General features: G+C 34.1%; 1 protein-coding gene across 1 annotated transcript in view; it reads left to right on the plus strand.

The window, feature by feature from the left end:
- UBR3 (ubiquitin protein ligase E3 component n-recognin 3 (putative)) overlaps positions 1 to 16,098 on the plus strand; it is a 178,186-nt gene that overhangs the window by 86,727 nt on the left and 75,361 nt on the right. The window contains exons 18-24 of the mRNA XM_015565769.1: positions 441 to 582; positions 3,574 to 3,670; positions 7,679 to 7,820; positions 10,206 to 10,310; positions 11,922 to 12,095; positions 12,282 to 12,314; positions 15,014 to 15,474. Of these exons, the coding sequence (XP_015421255.1) occupies positions 441 to 582; positions 3,574 to 3,670; positions 7,679 to 7,820; positions 10,206 to 10,310; positions 11,922 to 12,095; positions 12,282 to 12,314; positions 15,014 to 15,474 (1,154 nt within the window). The remainder of the gene's footprint in view (positions 1 to 440; positions 583 to 3,573; positions 3,671 to 7,678; positions 7,821 to 10,205; positions 10,311 to 11,921; positions 12,096 to 12,281; positions 12,315 to 15,013; positions 15,475 to 16,098) is intronic.

Raw genomic sequence — 16,098 nt, forward strand, 5'->3', positions numbered from 1 at the left:
AGCATCTTTTTCTTTTTACTTTGAGATGACATTTCGTGTTTTTGGAAAAACAATCTTTACTCGTAAAAATCTTGGTTAATTTTTAGTCTGCTCTCTTTGATTTTCTAAGGGAAAGCACACATTTGCAAAATGATGAAAATATAAATTATTTTTTTTAGAGTTTTATTTTTCCTTTTCTGAAATTTGTATGTATAATTAGTTTTGGGGAAATATACTTGGGAACAACTTCAGCATATACTTTATTAGTAGGCTTCCAGATTAAAAATATTTTTAAAATTCACAATTATAAATAGTTATTGAATTATATAGCCCTCTTGTGGCCAATTTCATGTATTACAGACAATTCTGCCTTTTTAGCAAAAACAGAAACTGGGGTACCTTAATAAGTTTATAAATCTGGCTTTTAGTCATGAATTTTTTTTTCTTGACACATACATCATATTCCAGAAAATCCAAATCCCAAAAGTGGCATTATTCCGGGCAGTTATAGCTTTGAATCAGTTTTATCAGCTGTAGCTGATTTTAAGGCTCCTGTTTTTGAACCTGGAGGTTCTATGCAACAAGGCATGTATACTCCTAAAGGTACGTTTATGTACATAAATTCTTTTAAATATCAGTTTTCCTGAAGGTGAGTTGTGTATACTGAAAAAAAATGTTTTGCCTTTCATTTATTCTGCTTTGGGTTTTTTCTTCAACTTTCTTATAGATGTATGTTTGTCCTTTATGGTATATAGTGATATTGCTATCACTTATTTACAAATCTATGGTTTTTATATTATAATAAAGATTTTAGATGACTGAATTATAAAAGAAACTTTATATATGAACTGTATTAGTTCATTTTTATAAGTGAACGAACTGTAAATAAACCACAAATTATAAAACAAAATATATACCTAAAAACATTTTGAATGTATTTGCTTTCAAAATTTGATTTGGAAATAGTACTCACCACCCAAATTTTAATTTGAAGCAGGTGAAATTAAAATCTATATAAAATACTGAAACATTTTCAAAACATAGAATCCTTTCCTTAAATGGTTGATTTTCTAAGATTTCCCCTGGGATTTATAGATAACATGTTTGATAAGACCCAGAAGTAGGTAAAGTCTTGATTCACAGTCTTTTCTTTTTAACTTTCACATTTTCACTAATGTAAGGTAAAATTTTGAAAGAAGTAGCAGTTACATGCTTCATGACCACCTCAGTACTCATTTTCTAAATGAAAAACTGATGCCCACTTTGAAGTTGTAAATAGAATGTACTGTGTTCGGCAGAACAGCAGAATGAGCCTTCTTGTGTGGGGTTTTTCAGGGAGTTTACAAAGAATAACTCAAAGTTTCTGGTTGTGACATATTCCATTAAAGGAAAAGTTTTTCTTTGTTGCAGAGAGCATTTTGTATCTAAAATTTAGGTGAGCTTCCAAGGGGAGTGGTGTTCTTGTACGGTACAGAGCCTATTAAAGTGTGCGGTGAGGATTACCTCTGTCAGACTCATCTGTGGTCCTTATTGAAAACCAAATCTGCTCTCATTAAGATCGCTAGGGATGGATTCTGGGAGTATGCTTTTTTTTTTTTTTAACAAGCTCTACAAGATGATTGTCATACACAATAAAGTTTTAGACACTGAGATGGAGCACTGGGTATTTGAAGATTAGTTGCAAGAAATGGGGTGTCATATTCAAATACAGTACTGAATTGTATTAGCTAGTTGTGTGATGTTGAGAAAATTAGGTTATCTTTGGATTTGACTTATTTGCAAAATGAATGGTTTTTAAGGTTTTCAAAAGTGGTTAAATAAACCTTTCTATAACTTTGGGGAACTAAGCCTTAAGTAAATCTGCTGTACAAGCCTGCTAAAAGCAGCCCGACTCTTGTCAAAGTGTGTGAGTAGCGGATATATAGCTTCTTGTCTGTTTTGACACCTCCTTGCTCCAAAGTGGCCCCTGTTACACCTCTGGAAATTCACCTCCAATGGAACACTGTTTGAAGCCTTCTGGACTAGTTAAGCACTAAAGTTTTCTTCCATTGCTGTGGTTTCATAATTCTAATAAAAGCATTGGTATTTTAATTTTATAAATTAATAGAATTAAAAGTGAAGGACAATAAATGATAATAGAAACAGCAGCAAAAGTCTTTGTGAAGGACTATCTTAAGGATCTTAGATCATACTTATGATAATTTAAGACGAATAGTGTGTCCCATTTGACCCAGTAATCCCACTTCTAGGAATATATCCCAAGAAAACAGAAACACCAATCAGAAAGGATATATGCACCCCTATGTTCATAGCAGCACAATTTACCATAGCTAACATCTGGAAACAGCCTAAGTGCCCATCAGCAGATGATTGTGTTAGAAAACTTTGGTACATCTACACAATGGAATACTACGCTGCTGTAAAAAAGAAGGAATTCTTACCATTTGCAACAGCATGGATGGACCTGGAGAGCATTATGCTAAGCAAAATAAGCCAGTCAGAGAAAGATAAATATCACATGATCTCATTTATGGAATATAATGAACAACATAAACTGATGAACAAAAAAAGATCCAGAGACAGAGAAGCATCGATCAGACTGTCAAACCTCAGAGGGAAAGTAGGGGAGGGTGGGGATAAGGGGGAGAGGTCAACCAAAGGACTTGTATGCATGCATATAAGCCTAAGCAATGGACACAGACACCAGGGGCGTGAGGGCATGAGTGTGGGGGGCCATTGGGGGGATAAGGACACATATGTAATACCTTAATCAATAAAGAAAAAAAGAAAATAGGTACAACTGTTAAAAGTTTCTTATGTCAGAAAGTTGAAATTATAGTAGATGTATAGGAAGAATCTTAAGCTTCTTACTATGTTTTCAAATGTTGAGAAATCTGCTACAGATACTGAGAGGGGAAAAAGCTTAATTTAGGAAAGAGGTAGCAGTTTCTAGAATTATTATTCCATTCTGTAGATTTTGCTATATCTAAATATCATTTCTATTATTATATATGTAGTATACTGTATTTTCTTGTATAGATTCACTTTTTTAAAACTTTGCCTCATCCTATGCATGATTATTAGTGAGATCACAGATTTTATTTACAATGTACATTTTTCTAATACACATTAATATAATTATTAAAATAGAAAAGGTTTGTACAGTTAATACTTAAAATCATCTTGTGTACCATCATACATAGGATAGTGGTTTGTAATTATGGAGAAGGTAAGGAGATCAATTTCAATATGTCATTACCGTGACAACTTTGAAAAGTGTTAATGCATTGTGTTTCTCATTTTCTGGTTGACAATTTATAAAAAATATCCAGTGAACTAAATTTTTATGGTGAGGTATTATCATATAAAAATTTTTGCTCACTAGTTCTTAGTGAACTTGAGAACTTTCATAATGATGAAATTATGATTTTTGATTTAGAAAGTATTCATGACATCAAGCTTATTAAACCAAATATATCTAATTAAACTCTCCCATCTTTTAAATTTAAAATATACTTAATGTAATTCATCATTAGAGATTGGCTTTATTCCTATGAAGTCAGTGTTTTGTTTCTACTTTCTTTTGAATAATAGCTGAAGTCTGGGATCAGGAGTTTGACCCCGTCATGGTCATTCTTCGAACAGTTTACCGTAGAGACGTGCAGTCTGCAATGGACAGATATACAGCATTGTAAGTTCATTATATTGATTAGTATAATAATGGACATTTTGTATTTATATAGAAACATTTCAATTATAACACAGATGTGATATGCTCTCATTAAAGTATGCTCTCAGTCTTTAGAGGAGAAAATATTTTAAGATTAAAAAAATAATCTGGCTGAGACCTATGTTCTCAAGATCTTGACCCAAAATCTGATTTTAATCTGATAAAAATAAATTTTATAAAACATAAAACCCTTGGAATTCAAAGATTGGTTTTCTGTTGTTCTACTTTTAAACCACTGGAGGAGGCATAAGTTAAGAGAATAAAATTGTCTGATATCAGAGATGATGGGTATCAAAAAGTGTGGTAATATTGCTATTAACTGGGAAAATAGCCAAAATAAAATGAATTTTACTTGTATTTAAAGTAGTTTAAAATGTTGATGATTGCAGAAAATAAAGTTTTGAAGGATATCTTTTTAATGCATTCAATTTTGTATGTTGTTGTAGATTATTTTAAATGTATTAATTCCACTTATTTTTAAACTTCAGTAATTAATATTATATTTTTGAACATCATATTTTATTTGTGCTTTTCTAAAGCTTAAGGTAAACATTTAAAAAACAAGTTTAAACTGATATAGATGTCTTTAATTTTGAAAAAAATATGTGTCCAGATAACTATCAAAGTATAAATGTATTAGGTATAACTGAAACTTCTCTTTTGCCAGACTTTGTAATAATAGAGATACGTTGAATTTAAGATCCATCACAGGTGTATTTGAAGAAAATTTTGGGGCCAAATTTTGGTGCAACTCCCCCAAAATAAAACAAAACCTAGTTTACTCATCATGATCGTTCCCTATTTTTCTCTAAAACCCTTAGGGGGATAGTCTGAAGTTGCCCTTTTTCTGCTTTCTTAGCAGTTTCTTTCTATGCTTATGTGGTTTTATAACTATTTGCTTGTATGCTTTTACTAAACTGTTAGTTCCTTGAGGGAAGATACTTTTGTCTGTATATCTCTTTTACATTTTCAGTAATTCTTTCAGTGCTGGCACATAGTAGGCATTTAGAGTATATTTGTTGAATAAATAAATTTGAGTGGTTCACATTAAAAAATTAAAGATGGGTGGGAGAAAGCATTTACATGGAAAAAACCTAGTGTGGCCTTTCTAAATACTGTTGTTTTAGATGGTTCTGCCTTTTTTTCAGGAGGCAGTGGTAGTGGCTGTTCATTTGAGTATTACATAAGAATTAAATGAATAGTAAATTTTATTATTCTCTTTTACATTGTAATAAATAGAAATTTGGACTAGGATTGGGCTGAAACTTTAAAGCCTTGTAATCAATTTTAAAGAGGAAATTTTATTTAACAATACCTTTATGGAATGCTTGTTATATGCTAGGCCCTCTGTGAAGCAAACAGAATTGCATCTTTTATTTTTCACATAGACTTTTAATTGAACGCATTTAGACTTGTGGTTCTCAACCTGGGATGATTTTTGTCCTTCACAGACACTTGGCATTGTGTGAAGACTGAGAGGGTTGTTTCTGACATCTAGTAGATGCTAGGTCTGCGCCCCAAACAAAGAATTACCTGGTTCCAAATGTCACTAGTGTTAAGGTTGAGAAACCTGGTTTAGATCTATATGTTTGGGGTTTGGGGTTATCTTGATTTCTAGTTTTATTTGCTTTGTGATAAGTGATTGTGATCTGTGTATTAGTTCTTTTTGTATATGTTGAGATTTACTTTGTAATTGTTTTTTCAATTTTTATAAATGTTCTAAACTTAGTTAAAATTATGTGTATTCTCTAATGGATGTTCTTTATTTGTCTTTGGGTCGAGATTGTTAATTGTGTTGTTAAAAATCTTCAAAATCCTTACCAATTTATTTTTACTGGGCTTTCTGTTAGAACAGTGGTTGGCAAACTCGTTAGTCAACAGAGCCAAATATCAACAGTACAATGATTGAAATTTCTTTTGAGAGCCAAATTTTTTAAACTTAAACTATATAGATAGGTACATTGTTATTAACTTAATTAGGGTACTCCTAAGCTGGCCTTTGCTAAAAACGTCCTTAATCTGATTGAGGTACGTTCGCTGAGGTCGACCCCTTCCAACTCTCCCATCCACACTCATCTTGTATACTTGTTTCAGATAGACGAGTGTGGACGGGAGAGTCGGAAGGGGTCAACCTCAATGAAGGAACGTACCTCAAAACAATGTACCTCCCCCGCGCTGCGTATCCCGCGGCCCGACCAACCCAAACCCCCCACTTCTTCTAGCACTACTTCTTCAAAATAGACTCGCCCAGGCCGAAAACCGACTTCTGCACATGGGCCATGAAGTTTCAATCGCACTGTACGTGCGTGCCCGCGTGTGGTATTTTGTGGAAGAGCCACACTCACGGGGCCAAAGAGCCGCATGTGGCTCGCGAGCCGCAGTTTGCTGACCACTGTGTTAGAAGTATGTTAATATCCTTTATTAAGGGTGTGGATTTGTCACTTTCTTTGTGTAATTCTCTCAGATTTTGCCTTTTATGTTTTGAGTCTTCTGTTCATACAAGTTCATGATTATTATCTTCCTGGGAATCTGTTATTTTTCCATCACAGAAGAGACAAACTTTCTTATTTCTCATTGTGAGTTATCCTTTCATTGAGGGTAAAGCTTTTCAGGTCTCAGCTTTATGTGGGATCTCAGTTCCATCTCTAAGCCTGGTGTGAGTCCAACACCTTGAGATCTCAAAGACTTTAAAACCATTGGCAAACACAGTGTTAGTGCTTGTTATTTTTTCCCGTTACCTTGGAGAACTCTACTTTCTCTTTTGTGCTTCAGATATGCCTTCAAAAGGTTATATGTTATGTTTTATCCAGCTTTCCCAGCTGTAGTGGGGAATTTTTAGCTTATCTATTTTATTCAGTTACTGCAATTGGAAATTTAAAATAATATATTTTTATTGATTTTTTTTTTTAAGAGAGAGGGAGAGAGAGAAATACATTGATTTGTTGTTCCACTTATTTATGCATTCATTGGTTGATCCTTGCATATGCCCTGAAGGGAGATTGAACTCTCAACCTTGCCGTTTGAGGATGATGTTCAAACCAACTGAGCTACCTGGCTAGGGCACAACTGGGAATTTGTTTGCCTAGTTCTTTACTTTATATTCTTTCTGTTTGTTTTCCTTTGTTAACATTTTCCTATTCATATTTCTCTTTAGTTTTAGCTCTCTCCACTCATTTTTATCCAATATGGAAGGCAATAATAATGTTCATTTGGCTTTTTCAATCCTCATCTGAGGATATGTATTTTTTCATTGAGAGAGGGAGGGAGGAAGAAAAAGAAGGAAGGGAGGGAGGGAGAGAGGCAAGGTTGGAGGGGGGGGCGAGGGGAGAGAAAGAGAGAGAGAGAGAGAGAGAGAGAGAGAGAGAGAGAGAGAGAGAGGTAAGAGAGGGGAATTAGCGTGTTGATGTGAGAAACATCGATCGGTTGCCTCCCATCCACTTGTGCCCTGACCAGGGATTGAACCTGCAACCTGAGTATGTGCCCTGACCGGGCGGGAATGGAACCCATGTGCCCTTGGTGCACAGGATGGCACTCTATTCACTAAGCAGTGTTGGCGAGGGCCCATTTAAAAATTTTAAGCAATTTGATTAAAATAGTACTGCATAGCCCTAGACTGTTTGGCTTAGTGGAAAATGTCAGCCTGCTGACCAAAGGGTCCTGGGTTTGATTCTGGTCAAGGGCACATACCTCTGTTGCAGGCTCCTCCTCGGCCTGGGCTTTGGTCGGGTCGTGCAGGAGGCAACCAATCAATGTGTTTCTATCACATCGATATTTCTCTCTGTCTTTTCCTCTCTCTTCCACTCTCTCTAAAAATGGTAGACAATATTTGGAAAAATATCCTTGCGTGAGGATTAAAAAAAATGTACTGCATAGGAAATGTGACAAAAATTAATGACAATAAATCACAGTTTATGCTACAGTTTAATCTTGAGTCTACCATCTAATTTTAGTTTTGTTTTATTTTTACAGTTTAAAACAGAATGGAAAATTCCCTGGAAATCCTTGGCCTCCTTATAAGAAAAGGACACCACTCCATCCCAGCTATAAAGGTCTCATGAGACTATTGCACTGTAAAACTTTACATATTGTGCTATTCACTCTGCTTTACAAGGTACAGTAATGATTTGAATAGAAAGATTCCGATTAGAATTTCTTTCCATAATTTTCAAATAGAAGTGCTAAAGGATAATCTTTACATAAAAGTACCATTTATAAAGCAAAGTGTATTTATAATTTAAGATGTATGAGGGTATGTTATAATCACATGTTTGTGAATTCTAAGTTAAAAATAATGGAATAACTATACCATTCTTTGTGGGAAACTATGTTATCCAGTTCCAGATTAGCAATATTTATAGATAGCTTCTGTAGAACAAGAAGTGAATATGGTGAGATTACAGGAAGATTGGGATGAACAACAGGGACCAAACAACCACCAGTAGCTACTAACATGACAAAACTAAGATGACAGCCATGGGGACCAGTAACCCTGTGTTTAAGGTTCCCTTGGTTTTTTAACTCTTATCAGGAATGTGACATGGAGGGATGTGAATGGGTTCCTATATGACACATTGAGATTTTGCTCATGTTAAAGACTTTAGAAACTCAAAAGATATTTTTACTTTCTTCTTACCTTGAATTTGTTTTATTCTTGGCTCTTTTCACATAAACTGATTTATTTATTTGGCTAACATTAATAGTGTACTAAAAAATTGTACGCATAATATTGTGGTGTATGCATATAAAACAGGCATATTTATGATGTAATCTGGATAAGAGATGAAAGACAAAAGAACTAATGTTATAAGATGAAATTACTATAGACAGTTACAAAGTAACTATAGACATAATAAACATATAATTAGATACAAAGAAAAACTACTGTTCTTCCTAATTAGAATTTGAAAAATTAAAAAGCATAAAAAGAAAAATAAACATATTTGTTATGCAAATTTCCAATGACTACATACACATTTATTAATTATTTAAGAAAATATATATTAAACTTAGTTAAATAGACACTAGATTTTTTCTTAATGTTTGCTATGTACTAGTAATGGAATAATCCTTTTAGATTTTTGTATCCCTCCCTCTTTTCAACTCTACCTGAGCAATTTTTCAATTTATTCCTGTTAAGATTTTAGATAGGTGTTTCAAAATATCTTAAATGGTTTATTTTTGTTAATTTCCAAGAGGATTATTCAATAAAATGATTAAAATTTTCCTTTTCTTCATTAAAAAAGTAAAATATTTTTTCTTACTAAAATTATATTTGTATTTATTTTACAAATAACAGACATTTTTGAATGTTTACTTAGTGCTAGATTTTGTTTCAAATGCTTTATATGTACTTATATACATTACTTTGTTTAATTCTAGCAAAATTTATGAGTTAAAGTTGTTATTTTTATTTTTCAGATACGATTTTTGAGTTTTAGAGGTTAAATAACTACATCAGATGATTAATCTGAGCACTGTTATAATTAATAAGTAGTAAGTCAATTTATGATTTAAAAATTAAAGTCTTACTGTGAATGATTTATGTTCTCTCAAGTTATATTTTTCAACCTTTTATTTGCTTACTGTAAAAATAGTATTTTATCAAAAATAGAAAGGCAGTTTATAAGGTTATTACGAACAAATTTTTTAAGGTCTGAACTTTATAATAGCTTTTAATTTAACAATAATAGAAAAAACTTTTCTAACTGACATTGCACTGGCAAGTCAACTTTCTAAAAACCAATGTCAGTAAAACCTTTTCCCTCCTGCCATGTTTATTAACAAACATTAATATAGAACATGTTAATAAAATTCCCCAGAAAAGTCACTTTAATTTTTTTGCAGTATTTAATAAAGTGATTTTTTTCTTAGCTATGAAATTGAAGCTGTAAGATGGAATGTCACAGGATTTCAAGCCAAAATTTACTTGAATTTAGTAATATTTTATGTATCAAGAGAAGGCAGTATAGTAATGGTAGATAATCTTTGGGAGTCTGAAATCTGTGTTCTAGTTTTGCTTACACTAACAGTGTGTGGCTGAGTCTTGGTTTCCTTTATAAAGTAGCAGATTAAAAGGATGACCTCTGTTGCCTCCCAGCCTTCAACCCACTTCTACAGCTGCTCTGATATCCTTGTCATCAGTAGAAGAGTGTCAGCAAATTAGAATGTAAAATATTCTTGTTATTTTTTCAGATACTAGTATATTTATAATAATGGATTTAGTGGACTGTTTAATGTGTTAACCTTTAGGAAATCAGTGAACTTTTATTTTTAGATATTGCTTAAAATACTGTGTGATCTTGCAAGGGAACTTGTATTTTTGGTTTAGTTTGTCTTTTCACCAAGATGTAGCTTTAGTACATGTTTGATCATGCTATATACTTATATGTATGTTTATTTTTTTAATCTATGACATTAAAATGTTTTTGGATATTTAAATGTGTAATATATTTTGTGGAAAAAAGTAATTATGAGGCCTTTTTTTCCCTTTTTAAAGATTTTAATGGATCATCAAAATTTGTCAGAACATGTACTCTGCATGGTTTTATATCTGATTGAATTAGGACTTGAAAATTCAGCTGATGAGGAATCAGATGAAGAGGTAAGTAATTTTGTACATTTTTAGACATTAAAGTTTATAACATTCCTTAATAAAGGTAATATGTCATCTTGAAATGTATTTACAAAATCATCTTATATATGATCTTAACAACTACTAGAAAAGGCTCTTTTTGATCTTTAAATTCAGGGGTTTTTAGCAGTTTCACTGATACATTACACCAGGGGTCCTCGAACTACGGCCCGCGGGCCACATGCAAATACAAATATTGTATTTGTTCCTATTTTGTTTTTTTTACTTCAAAATAAGATATGTGCAGTGCACATAGGAATTTGTTCATAGTTTTTTTAAAACTATAGTCCGGCCCTCCAACGGTCTGAGGGACAGTGAACTGACCCCCTGTTTAAAAAGTTTGAGGACCCCTGCATTACACTCTACTTGTAGAATTATTGAATTTGAAATTGGTAAATTCATAATCTGTAGATCTGAGAAAAATAGTTAATGAATTTTTGGTGTTATGGTAATAACATTGATTACTGGTAATAATCAGTTCAGTCTAGAAAGTCTAATAATTTGATTAGGGATTATTTTTGAGAAGCAAATTTTTTGGGTAAAGATTTTAAGTTAGTGAAGTGAATAGTGTTTTATGGGAGAACTAGAGGCCCGGTACATGAAATTCTTGCACTTGGCAGGTGATGGGGGGAGGAGGTCTCTCAGCCTGGCTTGCACCCTCTTGCAGTCCAGGAGCCCTGGAGATGTCTAACTGATGGCTTAGGCCCGCGGGGAGTGGGCCTGAACCAGCACTTGAACATCCTTAGTGCTGCTTGGAGGTGGGAGAGGCTCAGGCCATTGCTGCTGCGCTTGCCAGCTGTGAGACTGGCTTCTGGCTGATAGTGGTGCTCCCCCTGTTGGAGCACATTGACCACCAGGGGGCAGCTCCTTCATTGAGCGTCTGCCCCCTGCTGGTCAGTGTGTGTCATAGTGAGCGGTCGTTCCACTGTTTGGTCAATTTGCATATTAACCTTTTATTACATAGGATGTTTAAAGTACTTAAGTATACAAGTTAAGATTTTTCAGCACTTTTAAAAGTATCATTCCATAAAAGCAATTGTTTCTACAAATTGATTTTAAAATATAAGGCTTCCTCATTCCCTCCCTTCAAAAAGACAAAATACAACACAACAGCAAAACAAAAACAAAAAAACAAGTAAAAAGACTAGGCAGTTGAATCAACATATATTCTCCCATAGATAGTAAAGGATCATTAAGATTCCTCTAAGACTAGGTCAGACTTTTAGTTGATTTTTCACACTTTCTTCTACAGTTATTCCATATTACCATTATTTGGCTATATAATGTGTTGCTAACGAGTGATGAAAAATATTCTGTATGTTAAGTATTTTCAGATTTAAAATGTACTTTTCAGGAGAAATTTAGCTGACTTCCTTTGAATTTACCCATATTAGTATTGAAAAGTTTATTCTTGTATTTTGTGTTTGAATTTGGTTTTATTAGCACTTTATAATTTGTGGATGAGGCTATGGGGATTTAAGGATATGACAGACAGTGGATGATTATTTGGGCTTGTTACACCTCCCTTGTACCTTAGACCTGACTTGACAAGGCTTGATATTCATTATATTTATGTTTTAGGCATCAGCGTGTGGACCAGAACGTTGTCATGACAGTTGGTTTCCTGGCAGTAATTTAGTAGCCAACATGCGACACTTTATAAACTATGTTAGAGTGAGAGTTCCAGAGACTGCTCCTGAAGTGAAGAGAGACTCACCTGCAAGTACCAGCTCTGATAGCTTGGGCTCTTTACAAGTAAGTGTGGAAGGGAGAAAGAAAAAAAGGAAACGCTTTATGTTATGTTTGGACAGATACATTGTTTAGGTCATCCTGTGATATCCAAAATAAAAATAAATGTGGTTGTAGGTAACTATAAATTGTCTTTTATTTTCTCTGATATATCTAAGCAGCTTCACCTCTCTTTTTCCTTTAATCTGCCAGAGTTCACGAAGGCCTAAAGTTCTTCAAAGAGAGGTAGATGTATGTGATATTTGCATTAACTAGCAATATGGCTTTAACTGGAAATGTGGAAAAAACACTGAAGTATTTGTGTGTGTATATGTATGTTTAATTAATATGGTTAAATTTAAAGAGGTTTTTCTTTAATGTATATGTGTGTGTTTTTAATATAGTGATTTAGGTATAATTTTAAAGGAAATTCATATTATTGAACTTAAAAAATAATACTGAGTGCTTAATGGGTTTTTCTTGGTAGTATTAGAAGTATTTTACATCAATTATGAGCAGCACATTTGGGTCTGTTTACATTTAGCATTGTTACTAACAACTTAAAAATAAATGTTTCCTAAATCAAAATAAATTTAATGTTTAATTGCCGGCAGCATGCCCATTTATAATTTTTTTATTATGGCAATTAATTAACTTTGATAAAATAAGCTCTCAGAACTTAAACTCCATATATTGTGTATTTGGATTCATTTTGGAAATCAGCTCTCATTGCATGTAGCTTAATTAATTTTTAAAAAGCAGAAATGAAATATATTGCAGTGACATGTCAAATAACTAAACTTAAACACCTAATGCCTACAATCTATATTTTTGTGAGTAGGGAACATTGAATCAGACATTTCTCATAGTAGAGTCCTGTGGTCAGAGATTTCTTTGCCTTTGACAACATGTTCTTGCTGTGAACATCATAAAGAGTTTTTATTAAAATATTGGAATCTTGCCGAAACCGGTTTGGCTCAGTGGATAGAGCGTCGGCCTGCGGACTGAAGGGTCCCGGGTTCGATTCCGGTCAGGGGCATGTACCTGGGTTGCGGGCACATCCCCAGTGGGCGATGTGCAGGAGGCAACTGATCGATGTCTCTCTCTCATCGATGTTTCTAACTCTCTATCTCTCGCCCTTCCTCTCTGTAAAAAATCAATAAAATATATTTAAAAAAAAAAATATTGGAATCTTTCTAAGAGGCAGCTTTTGCCTCTGAGGCTGGGAGAGAGTATTTTGAAAAACAACTTGGCCCTCGCCAAGTTGCTCAGTGGTTAAAGCATAAGCCCGAGGACCAAAGGGTTGTGGGTTTGATTCCCAGTCAAGGGCACATACCTTGCTTGTAGGCTCGATCCCCAGCCTGGGTTGGGGGCCTGTCAAGGCATATGTGAGAGGCAACCAATCCATGTATCTCTCTCTCACATATATTTCTCTCTCTCTCTCTCTCTCTCTCTCTCTCTCTCTCTCTCTCTCTCTCTCTCTCTCTTTCTCCCTCTCTGTCTCAGTCTTTTGCTCTCTCTCTTCCCCTCCCCCCTCCCTTCCACTCTAAAAAAATCAATGGAAAAATATCCTGGGGTGAGGATTAAAAAAATTAGAAAAACAGTTTGGATGTTGAAAAATAGTGTATATTATAATTTAACTCATCAAAGCATTGGAGCATTGTTTTTATTCTTGCTTAAAAAATTAATGAAATGTATTAAACTGATGTGTGTCTTAATTAAAAATGATTTCTAAGAGCTCTAGTTCAGTTTGACAGCTTTAGGGTAAAGGCTGTTTAGACAATACATTGACAAAAATGGTTTTTAAAGATCTGTTCAAATAACAAATTATAGTGATACTCAAATACGAAACAGATAAATTTGATTTTTCATCTTTATATTTCATATTAATAACTTTAAGCATATGTTAGAAATAATTTTCAAACTTTTGAAGTTCCTTAAAAATGAAATTAATTAGCAGTTCATATTTATTAGCGTAGAAAAAATTAATTTATAATTTTCTTCACTGGAAAATATGACAGTTTTTTAGAAATTAGTAGAGTATACTATTCTTTTTTTCTTTTTTTTTTTTTAAATCCTCACCTAAGGATATTTTTCCATTGATTTTTATTTTTTTAAATATATTTTTATTGATTTCAGAGAGTAAGGGAGAGGGCAAGAGACACAAACATCAATGATGAGAGAGAATCATTGATCGGCTGCCTCCTGTACACCCCACGCTGGGGATCGAGCCCGCAACCTGGGCATGTGCCCCGATTGGGAATCAAACTGTGACCTTCTGTTTTATAAATTGATGCTCAACCACTGAGCCATGCCAGCTGAGCTCCATTGATTTTTAGAGAGAGTGGAAGGGAGGGGGAGAAACATAGACAGAAATGTTGATGTGAGAGAGACACATTGATTGGTTGTCACCTGCATGTGCCCGTTGGGTGGCAGGGCTGGTGTGGCCAGGGGTTCAAGCCTGCAGCCAAGGTCAACCCTTGACCAGAATTGAACCTGGGACACTTAAGTCTGCGCTGATGCTCTATCCAGTGAGCCAAACTAGCTAGGGCAAATATGGTATTCTTGATGAATGTTGGGTAGAACAGCTTTTCTTTTTTTAAACTGATGAGGAACTTAATTTATGATTCCTCTTTAATATGACTATAGATACTACTCAAGCTTTGTCTGTTTTCTCTAGTAGATAGATAGATTCAGGAGGTAGCAAAAGAGTTGTTATCTTGGATTATCTCCTTTCTCCTCCTCATTGTTATTTTCAGATTGAGTGGTTCTAAGTATATGTAGGAAAGAGAGGTGAAGAGTCAGATATCTTAAAAAGAAAATCGATTGAAACATATCTGCATGAAACTTTGAACATTCCCTTTGGAAAATGTAGTACTAATAGGTTTTTAAACTTGACACTGAATAACTTCTTTGATTTCTTTCTTTTTCTTTTTTAATGGTAGAATTCTGGTACAGCCCAAGTTTTCAGCTTAGTAGCAGAGCGTAGAAAGAAGTTTCAGGAGATCATCAATCGTAGCAGCAATGAAGCAAATCAGGTGGTTCGTCCTAAAACTTCAAGTAAATGGTCTGCTCCTGGTTCAGCTCCACAGTTAACTACAGCCATTTTGGAAATTAAAGAAAGTATATTGTCTTTGCTAATTAAACTTCACCACAAACTCTCAGGAAAACAAAACTCCTACTATCCTCCTTGGCTTGATGACATAGAAATTTTGATCCAACCAGAAATTCCTAAATATAGTCATGGAGATGGTATAACTGCAGTAGAAAGAATTTTACTAAAAGCTGCATTGCAAAGCAGAATGAACAAACGTATCATTGAAGAGATATGTAGAAAAGTGACCCCTCCTGTACCACCCAGAAAAGTCACTGCAGCAGAGAAGAAAACATTGGACAAAGAAGAAAGGTAATTTTTTATTTTTACTGTTTTTAACATGAATGGTACAGTTCAAGATTTGATATAGCTTTTCTTACTGGCTGAGGACCTGGGCGTTTAGTAGCTACAATCATAGCTTCCTGCTTTGTAAGATAAATGGAACCAAATGTAGGTGGTGCTTGTGTGTATAGTGTGCTTGAGTTAGTTGTTGTTGAGAAAACAAGGTTTCTGACCCCAGCATTAAATTACTGCCTTAAACTTATAGGCCCCTGTGGAAAATTGCTACTTCTGTAATTACCATGGGAATCTAATAATTCTCCTGCTGTTTTCAAAAACTTTTATCAATTTAACTTTAAATGAGAACAGAAAATTTAAAAAATATATTTTAAATATATCTCAAAATAAAAATCGGACTATTTTAGCTCCTTTTGGTTCTTTCCACTTTTTTCAGTGTGTGATCACTGATTATTAAATAAGGAATGTTTTAAAACAGTGATGGCGAACCTATGACATGCGTGTCAGAGGTGACACGCGAACTCATTTTTTTTAAAATTAAATCTTTATTGTTCAGATTATTATATTTGTTCCTCTTTTTTCCCCCCATAATTCCCCTCCTCCCAGTTCCCAACCCACCCCTGCCCTCCCTCCCCACAC

Source organism: Myotis davidii, unplaced genomic scaffold, assembly GCF_000327345.1.
Source record: "Myotis davidii unplaced genomic scaffold, ASM32734v1 scaffold59, whole genome shotgun sequence".
NCBI lineage: Eukaryota > Metazoa > Chordata > Mammalia > Chiroptera > Vespertilionidae > Myotis > Myotis davidii.